Source organism: Moschus berezovskii, chromosome 20, assembly GCF_049115385.1.
Source record: "Moschus berezovskii isolate FMDL1 chromosome 20, NW_MosBer_1.0, whole genome shotgun sequence".
NCBI lineage: Eukaryota > Metazoa > Chordata > Mammalia > Artiodactyla > Moschidae > Moschus > Moschus berezovskii.
In genome coordinates, this window is record NC_142479.1 from 52,565,695 (window position 1) to 52,583,231 (window position 17,537).

The window sequence follows — 17,537 nt, forward strand, 5'->3', positions numbered from 1 at the left end:
AGGGAGGGCACAGGATTCCTTTACCCCCAGAACCCCCAAACCCAAACAGCAGAAGTCTGCAGCACCAACCCCCAGCCATGGAAACTGGGGAAGCCCAGGCCCGGGAAAATGAAGACGGATGTTCACAGGTGTTCGGGTTAAGCAGCTAAGATGACGTTAACGGGTGACTAATTAGCAGGGCCTGCCTCCCCGTTGCCATGACAACCGGAGCTTGATTACTGAGCCCTTGCAAGGTTGACTGGGATGGGTTCTTCGTTAACTCGAAATTAGGAAAGGACATTTATGGTGTGTGTATGCGCGTGAGTACGCGGAAAAAAGATGAAAAAGCTATTATTCGAAACTCTGTTCAGCTCAGTGATTCTTCACTTCAGCAACATGTTAGAACCACTGCGCAGTTTTAAAAGTTCCGATGCCTAGCCACACACACGATCAATTAAATTAGAATCTCTGGGTGTGGAATTCAGGTATCACTATTTAGTCAACTCTTCCCAGGTTATTCTAATTGCAACCAAAGTTGCAAACCCTGCTTTCCAGCGGCGGAGCAACATTCTTGCGACCTTCCCAAGATGGCGGCCACAGACCGCTTCCGCCTTTACGTGAGCAGGCAAGGGGCGGGCTCTCCAGGTGCGCATGCGTGTAGCGTCTCCTCGCCCTCTGCTCCCTCCTCCTTTCTCCCCCTCCTCCATTTTGTTCGCGGACGCTGGGGACGGTGGGAGCAGATCCATTTCCGGGTTGGCAAAAGGGGCGGCGGCGGCGAGAAGGGGAGCTTGCCGCGGGGCAAGCAGGACTGGACGAAGCCAGAGCCGAGGTGGCGGAGGAGTCGCTCCCGGAGCCGCTGCGGCCAGGTCGGGAAGAGTGCGTCCAGGGAGGGTGGGTCCGTCGCTGAAATGACCTGCGGATCTGAATGGGAGGGCGAGCCGGGGGAGAGGGACTGGGGCGGAGCTGTAAGGGAGAGAGGGGACTGGAGGAGGGGCCTGTGGGAGAGGGGGGTCCTGGGGGCGGGACCTAAGGGAGGGGGATTGGAGGCAGGGTCCAAAGAAGCTGGAGAGGAGGCGGCGTGCGGAATTTAAGCGGGGAGGAGTGGTCGGGAATCGGTGTGGGGCGAGTGCCGACTGTGAGATGCGAAGGAAGGTTGTTGAGAGACAGGAAATCAGGGATCCTGAAGGGTTGGGTGAGGTGAGTAAGACGGCGGCTGGGGTGAAGAACGAGGTAACCGTGCGCAAAAAGGGAGGTGGGGAGGGAGGACCTGTTGGGAACAGGTAAATTAACAGGATGCTCCGGATGAGGAGGCCGCTGTGATATTTGGGGATTGATGAGTGGAAACCACTGGTTATGGGATAACTGAGGAAATTGCTTACATTAGAGGGAATCTGAGAACGTTAATTGAGAAGGAATCAGAATCGAGTTTAAGGTTGGGTTGATAAATGTTGAAGTTCGCAAGGGAGCGCGATCTGCAGTTGAGGGTTCAGGCTGGAATGATGTGAAGTCTCAATTCTGGCCTCCCCCACCTCCCTAGGATCCACCTTGCTTTTCACGCTGTTATCTTTGCCCTGTGTTTGTTTCTGAATGACTTACTGCATGTTTTGGGTGACTTTTTTTCTTTCTTATACACATCAGCAGAGAACCTCAGCGAAAAGGACGGTTCTAGCCCTCCTGTGGATTTACTAAGTAACTTTGAGGCAGGTCAGTTTTTGTCTCTTTTCTTTCCCCCCATTGGGGATGTTGGTTTGATCCCTCTCTGCATCTAAAAGATTGTGTTAAGCAAATGGGATCTTTAAAGTGGTTGCAAAGAAGTGATTCCTGAAAATAAGACTGAGATACTGGTATTTAGAAGATACGTCGTTCCCAGTTTCTTCCTCTCAACCTTGTCCATTTTTTTGTGCCTTGGGCCTAGGAAGTGTTGGTTTGGATCTGATACATGTCCAATTTGTAAACTTTTCTTAATGTCAACTTTTAGTAGCCAGAAATTTCATATTGTTATGTTACACTGTGTTGGCTGCCATCAAGACTGAGTTGGGGAAGTTAGAATTGGAAATGAAAGAGGTTGGTTGATGGAGAGACTGATGGAGAATGTGGGAGAATGCAGTATTTTATTTTCTAGCTACCAGAGTATTTTACTCTCGACAAACACTTGCTTCATGAACTCTTTGAGAATTCACTAGAAAGTAGTTTTAGGTAGTTGAGCCTTTTGCTTTGGTTCAGTCACTTTGGCCCTTTTTGCCAGTTGTTGGGGACCAGCGTGCTCATGGACAATTTTGACTTCTTTATTCTTAATCCTTTAATGTCTTGACTGTTTTAGGTTTTCCTTTGGGTGTAATACTCTAAACACTTGGTGCATAGGCGAACTGTTTTAGCTTAGACCTGTTCCTGAAAGTCTTGGCATTTCTGAAGTCTGACGTGGATTTGCTTAAGAGGGGGCAGTTTCTAACTCTGCTTTGCAGTTGGTATCAGAGTAGTGTTTATCTTAGTTGGTACTGATTAGTTAGGTGATGTCATCATAGAGATGAAATGCAGGGGAAAGTGGAAGGTGTTGAGAACTGTGGGGTTTTCAGGTTTTGCTGATGGCTTTTAAGAAGGGAAGAGACGAGTTCTATTCCTTTTGGTGGATGTTCTTTCTTGACTTCTTAGGGTCTTTGATATATTCGTTTTTTTTAAAAAAATTATGTATTTATTATTTTATTTTTGGCTGCACATGGGCTTTCTGTAGGTGCTGCGAGCAGGGGCTGCTTTCTAGTTGCGGAGCGAGGGCTTCGCATTCTGAAGGCTCTTTTGGCGAACTTTAGGTCATGTGGGCTTCAGTAGTTTCAGCTCTCTGACTTAGTTTGGCGCAGGGTCTTAGTTGCCCTGTGGCATGTGAAATCTTCCCAGACCAGGGATTGAACCCGTGTTTCCTGCATTGCTGGTGGATTCTTTACCACTGTACAAGTCTGTCTTGGGCTCTTTGGGAGAGTAACCTGGTGTACTTGAATCTTTGTTTCTTTTGCTCTGAATTAATTCTGAAAATCGTGGACTGCTGGTTCAGGGTTTCAGCAACCCAACCCCAGGAAGAAATGCAGGTATGAATTACATATGGATGGTCCCTGACTAACCATGGTTCGACTTAGAGTTTTCAACTTCAAAATGGTGTGTAAGTGATATGCATTCAGTAGAAGCTGTACTTTGAATGTTAATTTTGATCTTTTCCTGAGCTGTCAATATTTGACTCTCTTATGATGCTGAGCAGAGGCAGACAGCCGCAGCTTGTAGTCAGCCGATATACATTTATAACCATCCTGTGCCCATACAGCTGTTCTGTTTTTCACTTTTAGTACAGTATTCAGTAAATAACATGAGCTGTTCAGTCAGTTCAGTTCTGTTGGTCAGTCGCGTCCAACTCTTTGCGACCCCATGGACTGCAGCACGCCAGGCTTCCCTGCCCATCACCAACTCCCAGAGCTTGCTCAAACTCATTTCCATCCAGTCAGTGATGCCATCCAATCATCTCATCCTCTGTCGTCCCCTTCTCCTCCTGCCCTCAGTCTTTCCCAGCATCAGGGTCTTTTCTAATGAGTCACTTCTTCCCATCAGGCAGCCAAAGTATTGGAGCTTCAGCATCAGTCCTTCCAATGAATATTCAGGATTGATTTCCTTTAGGATTGACTGGTTTGATCTCCTTGCACTCCAAGGGACTCTCAAGAGTCTTCTCCAACACCGCAGTTCAAAAACATCAGTTCTTTGGCGCTCAGCTTTCTTTATGGTCCAGCTCTCACATCCATACATGACTACTGGAAAAACCAGGGCTATTCAGTACTTTATTTTAAAATAGGCTTTGTGTTAGATGATTTTGCCCAACTTTAGGCTAATGTACGTGTTCTGAGCATGTTTAAAGTAGGCAAGGCTAAGCTATGATGTCCTGTAGGTTAGGTGTATTAAATGTGTTTTCGACTTAATGGTATTTTCAGTTTATGATGGGCTTATCAGGATGTAACCTGTCTGTACACTTATTTGAGGGTAAAAACTTGCTTAATATTTTGCTGTCATTTCAGCCTACAGTGTGTCTTTTTGGTTTGTTTTTAAGAAGGTTTGGAAATAAGTTGTGGAGGCTCTGGGCAGACTTTTAGTGTAGCCTGCTTCTTTCACATAATGGGTTTCCGTTTTTCCTATCCTGCCATGTGTTTCTGTTGCTCTGCTGGAGCCAGTCCCAAGTGGAAAACAGCAAATTGCACATTTTTTCCTCCTCCTTTTTAGTCTCTGGTGGATGTCTTGTTTGTGTCACAGTTTGATACCACCAAATTGAAAGAATTCTTGACTGCTTCAGATGGGGAGGGTGACAGAAGCTGAGCTGGGTTTTCTGGGCCAGAGAATGGACTCTGTCAAAGCAGAGAATAGTTGCAGAAACACAAACCGGGACCTTGAAGCTGTGACTAACATTTTGGCAACATGCTTCCCTGTGCCAAATAACTTCTTTTCTTCTGAGTGTGATTGTTGATCTCCTTCTCAAAGTAGGCTCTTGTTGCTACTGTTCTGCACACAGCTCCCGAGCAGAAGTTGGCAGAGTTCCGCTTGACTGTCTCTTGGGGGATGTGGCCTGGATTAGAGTAGATGGGGTGTTCCATGTCAAAGTGAGGTTCATTGGCAGATCCCGAGAGCCTCTCTGCAAGGAAATGGAGGCGGTACTCTTTACTGAATGTTCTTACACTCCTTTATGTTTCTTCTAAATTCAAATCTGTTTCTTATTCATCTGGTGATTAAATGCAGAATCATTGCCTTTGCCTAGCTTTGAAAGTCCAAGGCGTTGAGGGGAAGAGAGTGTTTCCGACTTTTTTTCACCTCACTCTCATTCCAAAGCCTTTGAGCCTAGGGAGCCACAGACTAAACTCATGAGCACTTTTTGGTATTATTATCAAAGGGTATTTAAAAATATTGGATATATGTGCTGCCGAAGCGAGCACTAAAAATACTGGATAGAGCTTTATGGAGAAAAGCAATGTTACTAGGGAAGGAAGGCATTTGCTAATATCTGTGTCAGTCTTAGCTCTCTTAAGATTTTGGCTGATGCCTGTGGAGGCAAATAGGTTATCAAATAGGGAAGCCAGGAATTGGCTTCTCACTTGCCATTTAGGCTTGGCAAAGTTGTAACAATTTAGTATGACCATCCTAAATATTTAATTCTACTTAGTAAATGCTCTTTTCAGTGTGTTCTGCTTAGTGGATGCACTTTTGTTTTTTAGGAGATGATTATTTGAAGATAACTGTGTCTCTGTTAGGTCTTGGAATGGATTATGAAGATCATTTCTCGCAGTATATGGCAGTGGCCTTGTAACATTGGAGAGAACCTCAAAACAAATCTTGGCGGCCCTGGATTCACCTTTCTTCTCCCTTCTTTAGCCCAGAGGATTCTGTTCCTGATATGCAGGTTCAGATCCAGAGGTTTTGACCCTGGTCCAGGTCTTTGATTGTGGTAACAAATATGATTATTGGAGTTGTATTTAATCTAGTCTCAGGTCTTTCTTTTCTGAAGAGTGTCCTGAAGTGTGGCAAATCTATATAAACAAGGAACATGTGTAGATTTCCTGCCCATTAAAAAAATTTTGGGGGGTCTGTGCTGGGTGTTTGTTGCTGCGCACGGGCTTTCTCGACTTGCCGCAAGCGGGGGCTGCTCTTTGTTGGGGTGCGCAGGCTTCTCATTGCAGTGGCTTCTCTTGTTGTGGGGCACAGGCTCTAGAGCGTGGGCTCAGTAGCTGCGGCTCCTAGGGGGCTCTAGGGCACAGGCTTTATAGCTGTGGTACACGGGCTTTTTCTGCAGCATGTGGAATCTTCCCAGACCAGGGAGTTAATCCTTGTCCCCTGCACTGGTAGGCGGATTCCTATCCACTGGACCACCAGGGATGTCCTCCCCATTTAATAATTGGTTTTCAAAATTTTTTTAGCTTCTTAAACTTCATGGATTTATATTAAGCTCCATTTAGATTGAGGCCCCTGAGTGAAAGTAATTTGTTTTTAGCTGGTGTTTATGATGATATTTCCATACGAATTCATCAGCCTGCTCTCTGTGCTCACAGAATCAAGTAGTCTCTTTCTTTTTCCCTCCCAATACACCCTCTGACTGTGAAACAGTCTCCATATGTCCATATTGGAACATTTGGTTTTTTTTAAAAAAGGAATTTTCTGAAGGGGTACAGTGTATTATGGGACATGCTGTCTGAGATGTGTGGAGAGGGTTTTCCTTCTTTCCACTTCCACCTTCCCAGTGCTCAGATGTAGGCAGGGTGTTTGTCATTAAAGATCCAGGTATGAGATTAAATTCTCACTGTCTCTATCTCACAAGGACAGGACTTTTAAGTAAATAATAATAAATATCTATTTCAGAAAATAATAATAAAAATGTTATTTTCTTAAATAGATAATATACTCACATGGCCCAGAATTTGAAAGGTAAAAAAATGGTATGCATTGAGTGGTCGGCCCTCTACCCTTGTCTACTCTTTGTTCTGGTTTGTCTTCCCAGAGTCAGCTAATATTATCAGTTTCCTGAGATCCTTTTTTTCTTTTTTAGCCTTATTTATTTATTTTTGGCTGCGCCGGGTCTTTGTTGCTGTGCGTGGGCTTTTTCTTAGTTGCAGTGCTTGGGATTCATGTTACAGTGGTTTCTTTTATTGGGGAGAATGGCCTCTAGGATGCTCAGGCTTCAGTAGTTGTGGCGTATGGGCTTAGTTGTCAAGAGGCATGTGGGATCTTCCCAGACCAGTGATGGAACCCATATCCCTTGCATTGGCAGGCAGATTCTTAACCCACTGGACACCAGGTAAGTCCTCTTGACAGCCTTTAGATAATGTGTACAAAGTAAATACATATGTGTCTTGCATTTTTTAAAATGAGTGTCACACACTAATTCTATGTACAGTTTTTTAAAAACTTATTTTGGCAATCAGTCATTCTATATGAACAGTAAAGAGAGTAGCACCTGCCCTATACAGGTAGATACTTAATGTTTCCAGTCTTTTGCTGTTACAAACTATGCTCCAGAGAAAAACTATATATATTTGGCCTTTTGCACGTGTGATTATATCTGTAGAGTAAATTAGAATTGCTGAGGCTGCTTTTTTAGGGGCCCGGTTATTCATTTCCTTGACAATTTTTGAGTTCCTACTGTGTGCCAAGCACTATGGTAGGTACTGGTGATGCAACAGTGAAAACAAAACTGATTCAGCCTTTGCACTCATGCGGTTATGGTCTAGTGGGGAAAACATCCATTAAATGGGTAATTAATTACTGTTGCCAACAGTACCGTGGAGAGTGCACATGGGAAGCCTGACCCTAGTTCATTGAGAAGGCAGTGGTCAGGGAAGGTCCTGGAGGAATTGACTCCTAAGGCTGAAACCTAAAGGACGAGGGGAGGAAATGGCAAAGGTGAAGGTCCTGAGGAGGGAAAGAACATGGCTAAGAGGAGAGTTGAAGGGAGTCCCGGTGTGTCTGGACCCTAGGGAGTGAGAAGCAGAGAGATAGGAGGTAAGACTTCAGAGAGTGTGAGTTCTTAAAAAATACAGGTAAATGGCATAGTTCATTTTGAGCTCAACCTTTCCAATAGAGATTTTTTTCTGTCAGTTCTTCCACTGGGAGTAGTTTACCATTGTTGATGCTGAAATCATCAATATCGTAAAGAATCGGAATGCTGTACAGTGGAACATGTTTTCCAAAAATTTCCTGGTTGAAGCCTATTCTTTTAGTCTTGATTTCTTTTAGATCCTGCCCATTAAACTCTTGTGGCTGGATTAGAACTTAAAATGCGGGGGCTCTTGAGAACTGGTTTGGAGATTGTTGGGGAGCTGTTCTTAGATCATGCGCTTATTAGTTTGCCAGACCTGGTTATTTAAGAAACAAAAAACCTCATCATCTGTGGGGATTTTTGACTGTTTTTTTGGTAAGCCTCATGGGCTGGAGAGAGAACACAGATTTTCTTGTGAACTATTGAAAATAATTTGTCATCTAGGCCATATGTCTTAACATGGTGCATACATCTTACAGGACATGCAAATGGATCAGTAGGTCAGGGCTATTATAACTCTGAATATATGAAACCATTTTTATCTGCTGTATCTGCAGTATATTTTATATTGACTTGTGTTCAGGAATCACAGTACTCTTCCTCAAAGCCCAGATGGTCCTGTTTTGATTGAGTACTAACTTGTGTAATTGGATCAGCTTGCCCTGCTTTCATAGCTCAAAGTAGACTCCTGATTTCGCAGACCATCACTAGTGATCTCGGAACGAAAATGTGCAGGTTTTTCTAGCTTTTCAGCACGGAGCATCTGTGTATCTGATGGCTTAAGGGTATTAGAGTGAGAGAAGAAACTCTTCTGCAGTGAAAGTCACAGCTTTGTTAATAGACTTTCTGTGGTGAGTTGGGACTTAATATATTATCTTTGAAATGAGGCATGACATTTCTCTCCATGTGAAGTCTGGATCAACGTTTTATGGAGCATCTGCTTAAATTTTCTTTCAGGCCTTTTCTTAATGGAGACTGTCATCACTGATTTTCCTTCCTCTGACTGTTCTCTGTATATGCTTTCTGCTTTTATATTTGTGCTGTGCAAATGATGGAATGCGCGTAGGAGCCAAGTGCTAGCCTGTGAGATGGCCAGCCTTGAGTGAGAAGAGCTGGTGTTTGTCATCAGTGACTAGATTTCAGCCTACCTGATAAGTCTTTTAATTTCATTAACAGTTTCTTAGAACTTGTGAAGATATTTTGACAGCAGATGTTGGTTATTTTTCTTTTTCAGTTAGTTGCATTAAATTGAGAACAAGACCTGAAAGGGGAGCTAATTAACTGGTTTGAAGATTTATCCCTCTATTTTTGTGCTTACCTTTGCATTTAAATTTTGCTTATGAGTTCTCATAGTGGCCTGGAAGTTGCTCACGTATTTGACTTATGATGGTGTGAGCGCTGGGTGGTGAACCTTGTTTGGTTACACCCAGGCCATGGCACAGATTCAGGTCACATTAGGCAGCCTGCTTCATTGCAGTTGAGCCTGAGACATGAATTATTTTGGTTTGTTTGGGATTTTCTACTTTCTTTAACTGCAGTGGTAGCAGATCCAATGTTGACCTTTCTTGGGAAATTTTGGTAGTCTGAAGCTTGGTTTTGTTGTACAGTGTTAGATTTTTTGGTTTTAGTAGTTAAATTTAAAATCAAAATAGTAAGAATATATAAAGAGTCAAATAGTACTATAAGTCTTATAGTACTTAAAGAGCTGCTCCATTTCTCCTTACTTATCCTCTGAATGCTTTTAATATTTTTAATAATTTAATAATACTTTTAATATTTTTTCTGATGTATATTCATGTTTCTACATAGTATTCTTACACTGTTATGTCTTGATTTTTCCAGTCTCAGATATTATCTGTTGAGTTTCTGCTGTGGACACTTGAGTTTTGCATTCTTATGCTGCTATTCATGCACAACCCTACCTGCTCTCTGCATTATATATATATCATGATCTTGATTAAATCAGTATTCTGTATGTTTTGGTATTATGTATCAGGATTCAAGTAGAAAAACCAACCATTCTTGGTATTTCACAGATTATCAAATCACTGAAAGGCCAGGGGAGCATAGGTCAGGGAAAGCCACTTGCAGGGCTTGAAAGAAACTGCAGTCATTAATAATCCTGACTGCCTTAAACACCAAAGCAGCCAATTTACAGAATATTGAAAACCATTGCAAACCACATGTCTGTCATGTGTCAGAGGCTACACACCTGCTCATTGTTCCTGGAATATCAATAATGGCATCTACCTTCCTTCTGTCTTCTAGATCTTGGGTAAATGCTATGTGTTGGTGGAATTTAAACCACAACCCAGTGACAGGGGATTCTAGGAAAAGTAGTTCCCCGACGTCCAGCCTCCCTCCTCTCCTGTGAGTCCAGAAGGGAGTAGAGGTGAGTGTGATCAAAAGAAGAGAAAAAAGTAGCATCCAAATAATGACTGTGTACTATGATTACATTTCCTTCTTTATATATATTTTTTCCCCTTAAGTATTATATTTGCCTTTTTTTCCTGTCTTATTTCCTTTTTTTGCTTGATTTACTAAGTTCAGTTCAGTTCAGTCGCTCAGTCGTGTCCGACTCTTTGCGACCCCATGAATCACAGCACGCCAGGCCTCCCTGTCCATCACCAACTCCCGGAGTCCACTCAAACTCATGTCCATCGAGTCGGTGATGCCATCCAGCCATCTCATTCTCTGTCGTCCCCTTCTCCTCCTGCCCCCAGTCCTTCCCAGCATCACAGTCTTTTCCAGTGAGTCAACTCATCGTATCAGTCATTAATTCATCCCTAAGCTCGGATGGAAGTATCTCTTCTCAGCACATTTAAACACGTTAGTGGAGTCTCTAACAGAGATTTTATGATTAAGATCTATAGGATGGGTGCATTTTTTGAGGGCTTGCCTGTCTGAATCATCTCTTTTCTACCTTCATGCTGGTTGATAGTTTGACTAGATATAAAATACTTTGTTGGGGATCATATTTCTTTGGAAAGCTTAAACCTTGCTTTGTGGTTTTCTAACTTTCAATAATAATATTATGGAAATTTGATGCTATTCAATTCTAGATTCTGTGTATATTATCTGTTTTTTCTTCTGAAAGATTTTAGGGTCTTGTCTTTACCTGACTCCCTCATTGGGGGGCCAGTTCTTAACCACTGGACCACCAGGCTAGTCCCATTTAGGGTCTTGTCTTTATCCCTGGTATTCTGAAATGCAGTGATGTGCCTTGGGGTGGATATTAGAATTCATCATGCTTGGGAGTTCCCTCGTGGTCCAGTGGTTAGGACTCCATGTTTCTGCTAGTGGGGGCCCAGGTTTGATCCCTGGTTGGGGAATTAAGATCCCACAAGCTGTACAGTGTGGCCAGGGCAAAAAAAAAATTCATCATGCTTGAGATTCAGTGGTCCATTTCAGTCTGCAGCTTATTTCCATCTACTTCCCTGGTGGCTTAAATGGTAAAGAATCTGCCTGCAATGTGGGAAACCTGGGTTCGATCCCTGGAGTTGGGAAGATCCCCTGGAGAAGGGAATGGCAACCAACTCCAGCATTCTTACCTGGAGAATTGTGTGGACAGAGGAGCCTAGTAGGCTATAGTCTGTGGGGTCTCAAAGAGTCAGACCTGACTGAGCGACTTAACACTTTCACCCTTTCCATCTGTCAAGTTTTCCTGTATTATCATCTCTTATAATGTATTCTTTCTCTGATAATTATTTTTCTCCTCCCTATTTCTCGGAACCCCTGTTATCCAGATGGTGAAACTCCTAGACTAGCCCTCAGTTTTTTTCCCTTGTCAATTTTTTTCCCTCATTCAATTTTCAGACAGCCTTAGTTTTTTCTTCCAGCTCTTGTATTTTAAATATTTACCATCAATTTTTTTAGTTTCCAAGAAATTTTCTCCAAATTTTTAAAAATGTATTTTTAATTGGAGAATAATTGCTTTACAATACTGTGTTGGTGTCTGCCATACATCAGCATGAGTCAGCCATAGGTATACATATCTCAGAATTTTATGTGTAAATATTTTTGCGTGTTGTCAGGAATTCTGTTTTGCTTATTTACTTTGCTTCCTGTCTTTCATGTGAGAGGTTTTCTTGAAACGTCTAATTCTTGGCTCTGTTCATTTTTAAGGATGAGGCACTAAAAAGCTGAGTGCGGATCCCCGGCTCATCAAGTGGCGGGCACCATTTTAGGGTGAATTGGCACTGGTCACTTTCCTCAGAGAGGACTGCTCTGGTTTTCTGCCTGGATAGTATTAGCCCAGCAGCAGGTGGTTTTGGAGCAGAGTGGGAGAATAGAGCCGGGGATGGGGAGAGTTCTCACTGTTGAGTACAAGTTAGACTCGCTTGATCCCTGTTTGTTCTCAGTATGGCTCAGTTGCCCTTAGCTATCACTGGTCCCTTGGTTCGGAGACCCTCTGGTTCAGCTTCTCTCATCTTCTGCCAGGCAGTGTAGGGGCGGGGACAGAGGGGATAGAAGAATCTTATTTCTTACACAGACTTTTTGTCTTTGTTTTGTTTTTCTTTTTCTTTTTTAATTGGAGGACAGTTGTTCTACAATATTGTGTTGGCCTCTGCCACACATCAGCATGAATCAGCCACAAGTACATTACACAGACTTTCAATCAATTCTCTTTTAGCCCCTCTACATCCCTTTCTCCAGAGGTACTGGATGCCTCCAGTTTCTGAGCCTTTTCTGAGATTCTGTGGTAGAAATCTGCTTGCTTCTTTCCACTGCAGGCATTTGTTTTTTTCCCTTCTGTGAAGTTATTTATCACTAGTGCATCTGCTGTCCAGCTTCCAAAATTTTGTTGATATCTCTCTTTATGTTGTTGTCTCGTTTCCCATTTTCTTTCTTTTTTTTTAAATTTATGCCTTAAAATTTTTTTTCCTGATTTTAGTAGGTCTGGATTAGGGCCCAGAAATCTTTGTGTGTGTGTGTATGTGTATTTATTAAACATGCCCTAGGATGTGTTTTTTCTTCAGGCAAGTTTGGAAGCTCTGTTTTAGAAGGACCTTCTAAACCATTTATTGCTATCCTGAGTTGCTTTTGTATTCTGACTGTGTTTTAGTCTGTCTAGCTTTGGTCTGGATTTCTAAATTAGAATGTGTCCTTCATCTGATTAACTCCTCTCTTCTGTAGTTAAATGCTGGCAAATGGTAATAACTTTGGCCTTGTGTGACTCCATTTATTTTAGCCACCATTGCTAAACGCACTAGTTCCTGGGATGTGTGGGTGGGGAGGAAATATTAGTTATGAACATTGAGCTACTCTGCATCATTTCACTGTCCAAATCCAGGAATCTGTTTTTTGTTGGGTTTTTTTTTTTGAAATGGAAAATTGACTCAGGCTTTAAAAACAGATTTACTAGTTATCTGCCTTAGATTTATGCAGCATCATTTTTGGAGATGTTAAATAAAGTACTGTGATTTGAAGTTTGTTTTTAATTTTGACAGTATGGGAGGACACATTCTCTTCTTTTTGTGTTATAGCTCCCTAGGCCTTACAAGGAAAAACTGTGAACATACATACTGATGTATCTTTTACCATCAGTATGTAAAGCATCTGGAAATGAGGGGTTTGCAGCTGCTCCTTGGTTGCAGTTATTCACTTGGAGATCAGGGGCCAAATGAGTACCTATCTTAGTGATGTTGTAGATAGAGGCCTAGTACCCTAGTTCTCAGATATGGGAAGTCTGTGACTCTTAGTAGCTAAATGCAGCCTGAGGAAGCCGTGTCAGCTCTGACATAGATTTATGTTCTAAGATGAACAGCTCTATTGAAACAGCTCTAATAGAGTTTTACAAATTTCATTGAAACAGTTTTGGTGAACAAAGTCACAAAAACAGTGTGAAATCTGAAGTGTTAATGTCTTGGAAATTCCCTGGCGGCCTAGTGGTTAGGATTCTGGGCTTTCACTGCCATGGCCTAGGTTCAGTCCCTGGTCAGGGAACTGAGATCTCACAAGTCACATGGCCAAAAAATAAAAAAAAAAAATAGTAAAAATAAAGCATTATCGTCTCATTGATTATTGATCATTGGCTGTGGGTTTGTTTATTTATTTTTTAAATATTTCTTTCTGTATTTGGCTGTTTCAGGTGTTAGTTGCGGTGCTCGGGCTTTCTCTCTGTGTGGCACATGGGACTCAATGGTTGCTGTGTAAGGGCTCAGTCGCTCCGAGGCATGTCAGATCTTAGTTCTCTAACCAGGGATCAAACCCGAATCCCCTGTATTGGAGGGCAGATTCTTAACCACTGGACCATCGGGGAAGTCCCCCTGGCTGTGTTTTAAAGCACTAGAGCACCCTGAACTATAACTGATTTACTGCAAATGACTTTTTTCTGTATATGTTCCCCCACCCTCCCAGTGGGTTTCCCAGGTGGCTCTGTGGTAAACAATGTGCCCGACAATGCAGGAGATGCAAGAGATGAGGGTTTGATCCCTGGATCGGGAAGATTCCCTGCAGAAGGGAGTGGCTCCCCATTCCAGTATTCTTGCCTGGAGAATTCCACGGACAGAGGAGCCTGGTGGGCTACAATCCATGGGGTTTCAAAAGAATCTGACACAACTTAGCGTCTGAAACTACAACAACCCTCCCAATACTTCACTGCTTTCAGAATAGTAGGATTTTCTCTTAGCTTTGAGGGGTGTGGTGGAGGCTGGGGATGTTTGGTAAGGTTGTTTCTTACCATCTCTGTTTATGATGATTTCCAGGCATTGTATTTACAGTTGCTCTTGTATTAGTTATCTCTAGCCATCTTTTTAATGAAGCCATTCTTCACAACTGGTTATTTAATTGAACACAAGAGTAGACTTCTCATTGACTTGTGGTCCTTTCAGATGAGAGGACTTGGTTGCTGGGTTGCCCCGTAATTGGGACTCATACATAACCTGTGGAACCTGATATTTACCACATCAAGTAGTCTATGCATATGTAGGCTTCTGAGTTTATGTTTATCAGGCTTTTGAAAAATAACTTGGGACAAGAGGAAAGAGTCTTATTAGGGGGAAAGCTGCATTTTGGGATGTACAATTGTTATTAGAAAAATTCTGTTTGAAAGATTTTCATCATAGAGTTATGTATTTTTCTTCTGCCTTCCCGGTGGCTCAGTGGGTGAAGAATCTGTCCGAAATGCAGGTTTGATCCCTGAGTTGGAAGGATCCCCTGGAGGAGGAAATGGCAACCCATCCAATATTCTTGCCTGAAAAATCCCGTGGACAGAGGAGCCTAACAGGCTATAGCCCATAGATTATTTTTAGAGTATATAAAGCTTTTGGAGGAGGAGAGGGTGGTAAAAGATTTGGAACAAGACAGTTACTGTAGTCTGTTTCCTTGTGTTTTAGAGAAACCAAAATTGCTTTAGTGGAAACTCTACGGTATTCTGTCGTAGAACGCATGGAGGCGTGTTCATAGTTCTCTGTTGATGTCAGCTCTTGCGTAATTAGAGGAACCTGTTTGACTCCTGCTGTTAGTCTCTGGCAGTGGCATGTGAATCCTCTCAGGGATCTCCTGGCTGTTCTCCCATGTGGGGTTCTGTGGCTTGGGAACTGGATGCCTTTGTGCCACTGTGGTGATGAGCTCATGCTTCCCAGACTGCTGCTTTTCAGGTGCAAGGTTGAAGGGTAGGTGGACAGGTAAGCAAATTCCCAGCAGGGAACTTTTAACCCTGGAAAGCTTCAGGTTAGTACCTGGGTCCCTAGCTGTGCTCAAGCAAAACAGAGGTGAGGTACAGTCTGTGGGGTTAATGCATGAGATAACAGGTGGAACTTGTTTACTTTGGATGTGAAGCTATTGGTTTGTTTAGACTTCTTTGGTATAATAGGCATGTTGGATTGAGGAGGATACTTTTTAAAGGTTTTGTTTATTTGTTTTGGTTGAGCCAGGTCTTCATTGCTTTCTCTGGTTGCGGCGAGCAGGAGTTACTCTCTAGTTGTGGTGTGTGAGCTTTTCCTTGTGCTGGCTTCTCTTGTTGTGGAGCACAGGCTCGAGGTGTGTGGGCTCAGTAGTTGTGGCTCGTAGGCTTGGTTGCCCCGTGGCATGTGGGATCTTCCCGGATCAGGGATTGAATTTGTGTCCCCCGCATTGGCAGGTGGAGTCCCATCCACTGTACACCAGGGAAGTCCAGAGAAGGATAGTACTATTGGGTTTGGAGGATGGCTTCTTATTTATTTATTTTTAATTGGAAGATATGGAGCATGGCTTATAAAGGCCTCAGGTTTCATCTCCTACCATTCTTCTCACCCTGTTCTAGTTACCTTGGCATTTAGTTCTCTTAACACATCAAACTCATTTCCATTTCCTTGATGTTTGCTAATTCTTTTTGGAAGATGCTTTCCCCAGATGTTCCTAGGGCTTGGCTGCTCATGGAGAGGCTTCTGAGAGCCAGGTCCCCAGCCCCTGCCCCTCCCCATCTAACAACACTGTACCATGCTCCTACACTCCTCTTTATGAGTCTCTTTTTTCCATTCTTTTTATCACTGATATATTAGATTATATTTGTTTCCTTGTTTCCTTCCTCTAGAATGTAAGGTCCAAGATTGTAAAAAATTGTCTTGTTAAGCCACGGGAGCAGAGTTTATCAATCTCAGCATTATTCACGTTTCTGGACCAGGTAATTCTTTGTTGTGGGTGGCTTAGTTGCCCCATGGCACATGGGATCTTCCTGGACCAGAGATCGAACCTGTGTCCCCTGCATTGGCAGGCAGATTCTTTACCACAGAGTCACCAGGGGAGCCCTTAATAGGATATTAAAGAATCAAACATGTATTGAAGAAGGGTGAGATAGGGACTTCCCTGGTGGTCCAGTGGTTAAGTAAGACTTTGTACTTCCAATGAAGAGGGCACAGGTTCAATCCGTGGTCAGGGAATGAAGATTCTACATGCTGTGCAGTGTGGCCAAAAAAATAAATAATTTTCTTGTTAACATCTTAAATTCCTATCCATATGACTGAGTCTTGTAAGGTGGAATTAAGGCCCTTGAGTCTTTCCTGAGGGAGATAGCCTACTTAAAAAATGTTAAGGGTCATTTTTTTTCCCCCTGTGGGATTTTGTCGGGTATTTTGGTACAAAAACTGTAATTTACTGTGTAATCAAAGTTGAGATCAAAGGAAAGTACTGATACTTGAGGTCTCTCAGCATGAAAGTGGATGGCATTAAGATTTAGATTTTTAAAAATAATTTTTTCTTTTTAATATAACTTGTAATTGAAACCTCAGTTTTATAACAGTAGAATACCATTTGAATAAAGGCCTCAAATTATAGTGGTAACTACAGTAATCTCTTCAGTTCAGTTCAGTCACTCAGTCGTGTCCGACTCTTTGCGACCCCATGAACCACAGTATCTCTTAGATCATTTTAAATATATGAAAAAAGCAACTAAATTGGGTTCTTCATTTATCAAATGTAAAAGGCAGCAGTCATTGTCTTTGTCCTCAGGAGGTTTCCTGCTCCTAAAATGTATGAATATTTGAAAATTGAATAGAAAAATAAGTTTTGTCTTTTGAGGAATAGAAGAAATCACTTTTTAAAAAGTGCATTGCTTGAGTTTTATAGAGACTTATCTCTGAATTCTGAGATAAAGTTGACATTGAGAAGATTTAAAATAGTGCTCTCTGGTCTTTATTTCAAAGAAACTGACTCCTGAGGATGTATAAAGCTTATTTTATCATGGTTTTTAAGATGGAAGGAATTAAGAAAGGAATGAGAATTTTTATGAAAATCAGGGACTCTGAAAAACAGAAATGGTGAGGTTTGTAGTTTGAATTTCATAGAACAGAAAGGAAAGATTTAATTCAGTTATGAACTTTTTTCTTTTTTGTTTAACTTCACGAGTGTTAGATCCTTAAAAATACAATAGACAGTGATTCCAGAAGGCCTGAATTTGTCCTCTAATTAAACAACATTAGTCACTAAAGTTTGTCTTTCTGTTATGAAGCTTTATGAATTGTTTTTGCTTCATTTGTTCTTAACTGAAAGCACTTCTCAAAGCAGACCCTCTGCATTGGGTTAGTGCTTATAG

At 42.2% G+C, this 17,537-nt stretch overlaps 1 protein-coding gene across 5 annotated transcripts in view; it reads left to right on the forward strand.

Annotated features, from left to right (window-relative positions):
* The first annotated feature begins 566 nt into the window (after nucleotides 1–566).
* WIPF2 (WAS/WASL interacting protein family member 2) overlaps nucleotides 567–17,537 on the forward strand; it is a 42,978-nt gene continuing 26,007 nt past the window's right edge. The window contains exons 1-2 of one of the 5 annotated variants that reach the window (XM_055407798.2): nucleotides 713–845; nucleotides 9,794–9,917. Coding sequence is in view for 1 of the 5 variants with exons in the window: in XM_088829060.1 (XP_088685186.1) it covers nucleotides 567–845 (279 nt within the window). In the remaining 4 variants the exon portion in view is untranslated. Of the gene's footprint in view, nucleotides 846–1,045; nucleotides 1,177–9,793; nucleotides 9,918–17,537 lie in introns of those variants that run through there. The other 4 variants (XM_055407800.2, XM_088829060.1, XM_055407799.2 and 1 more) reach the window with 4 other exon arrangements.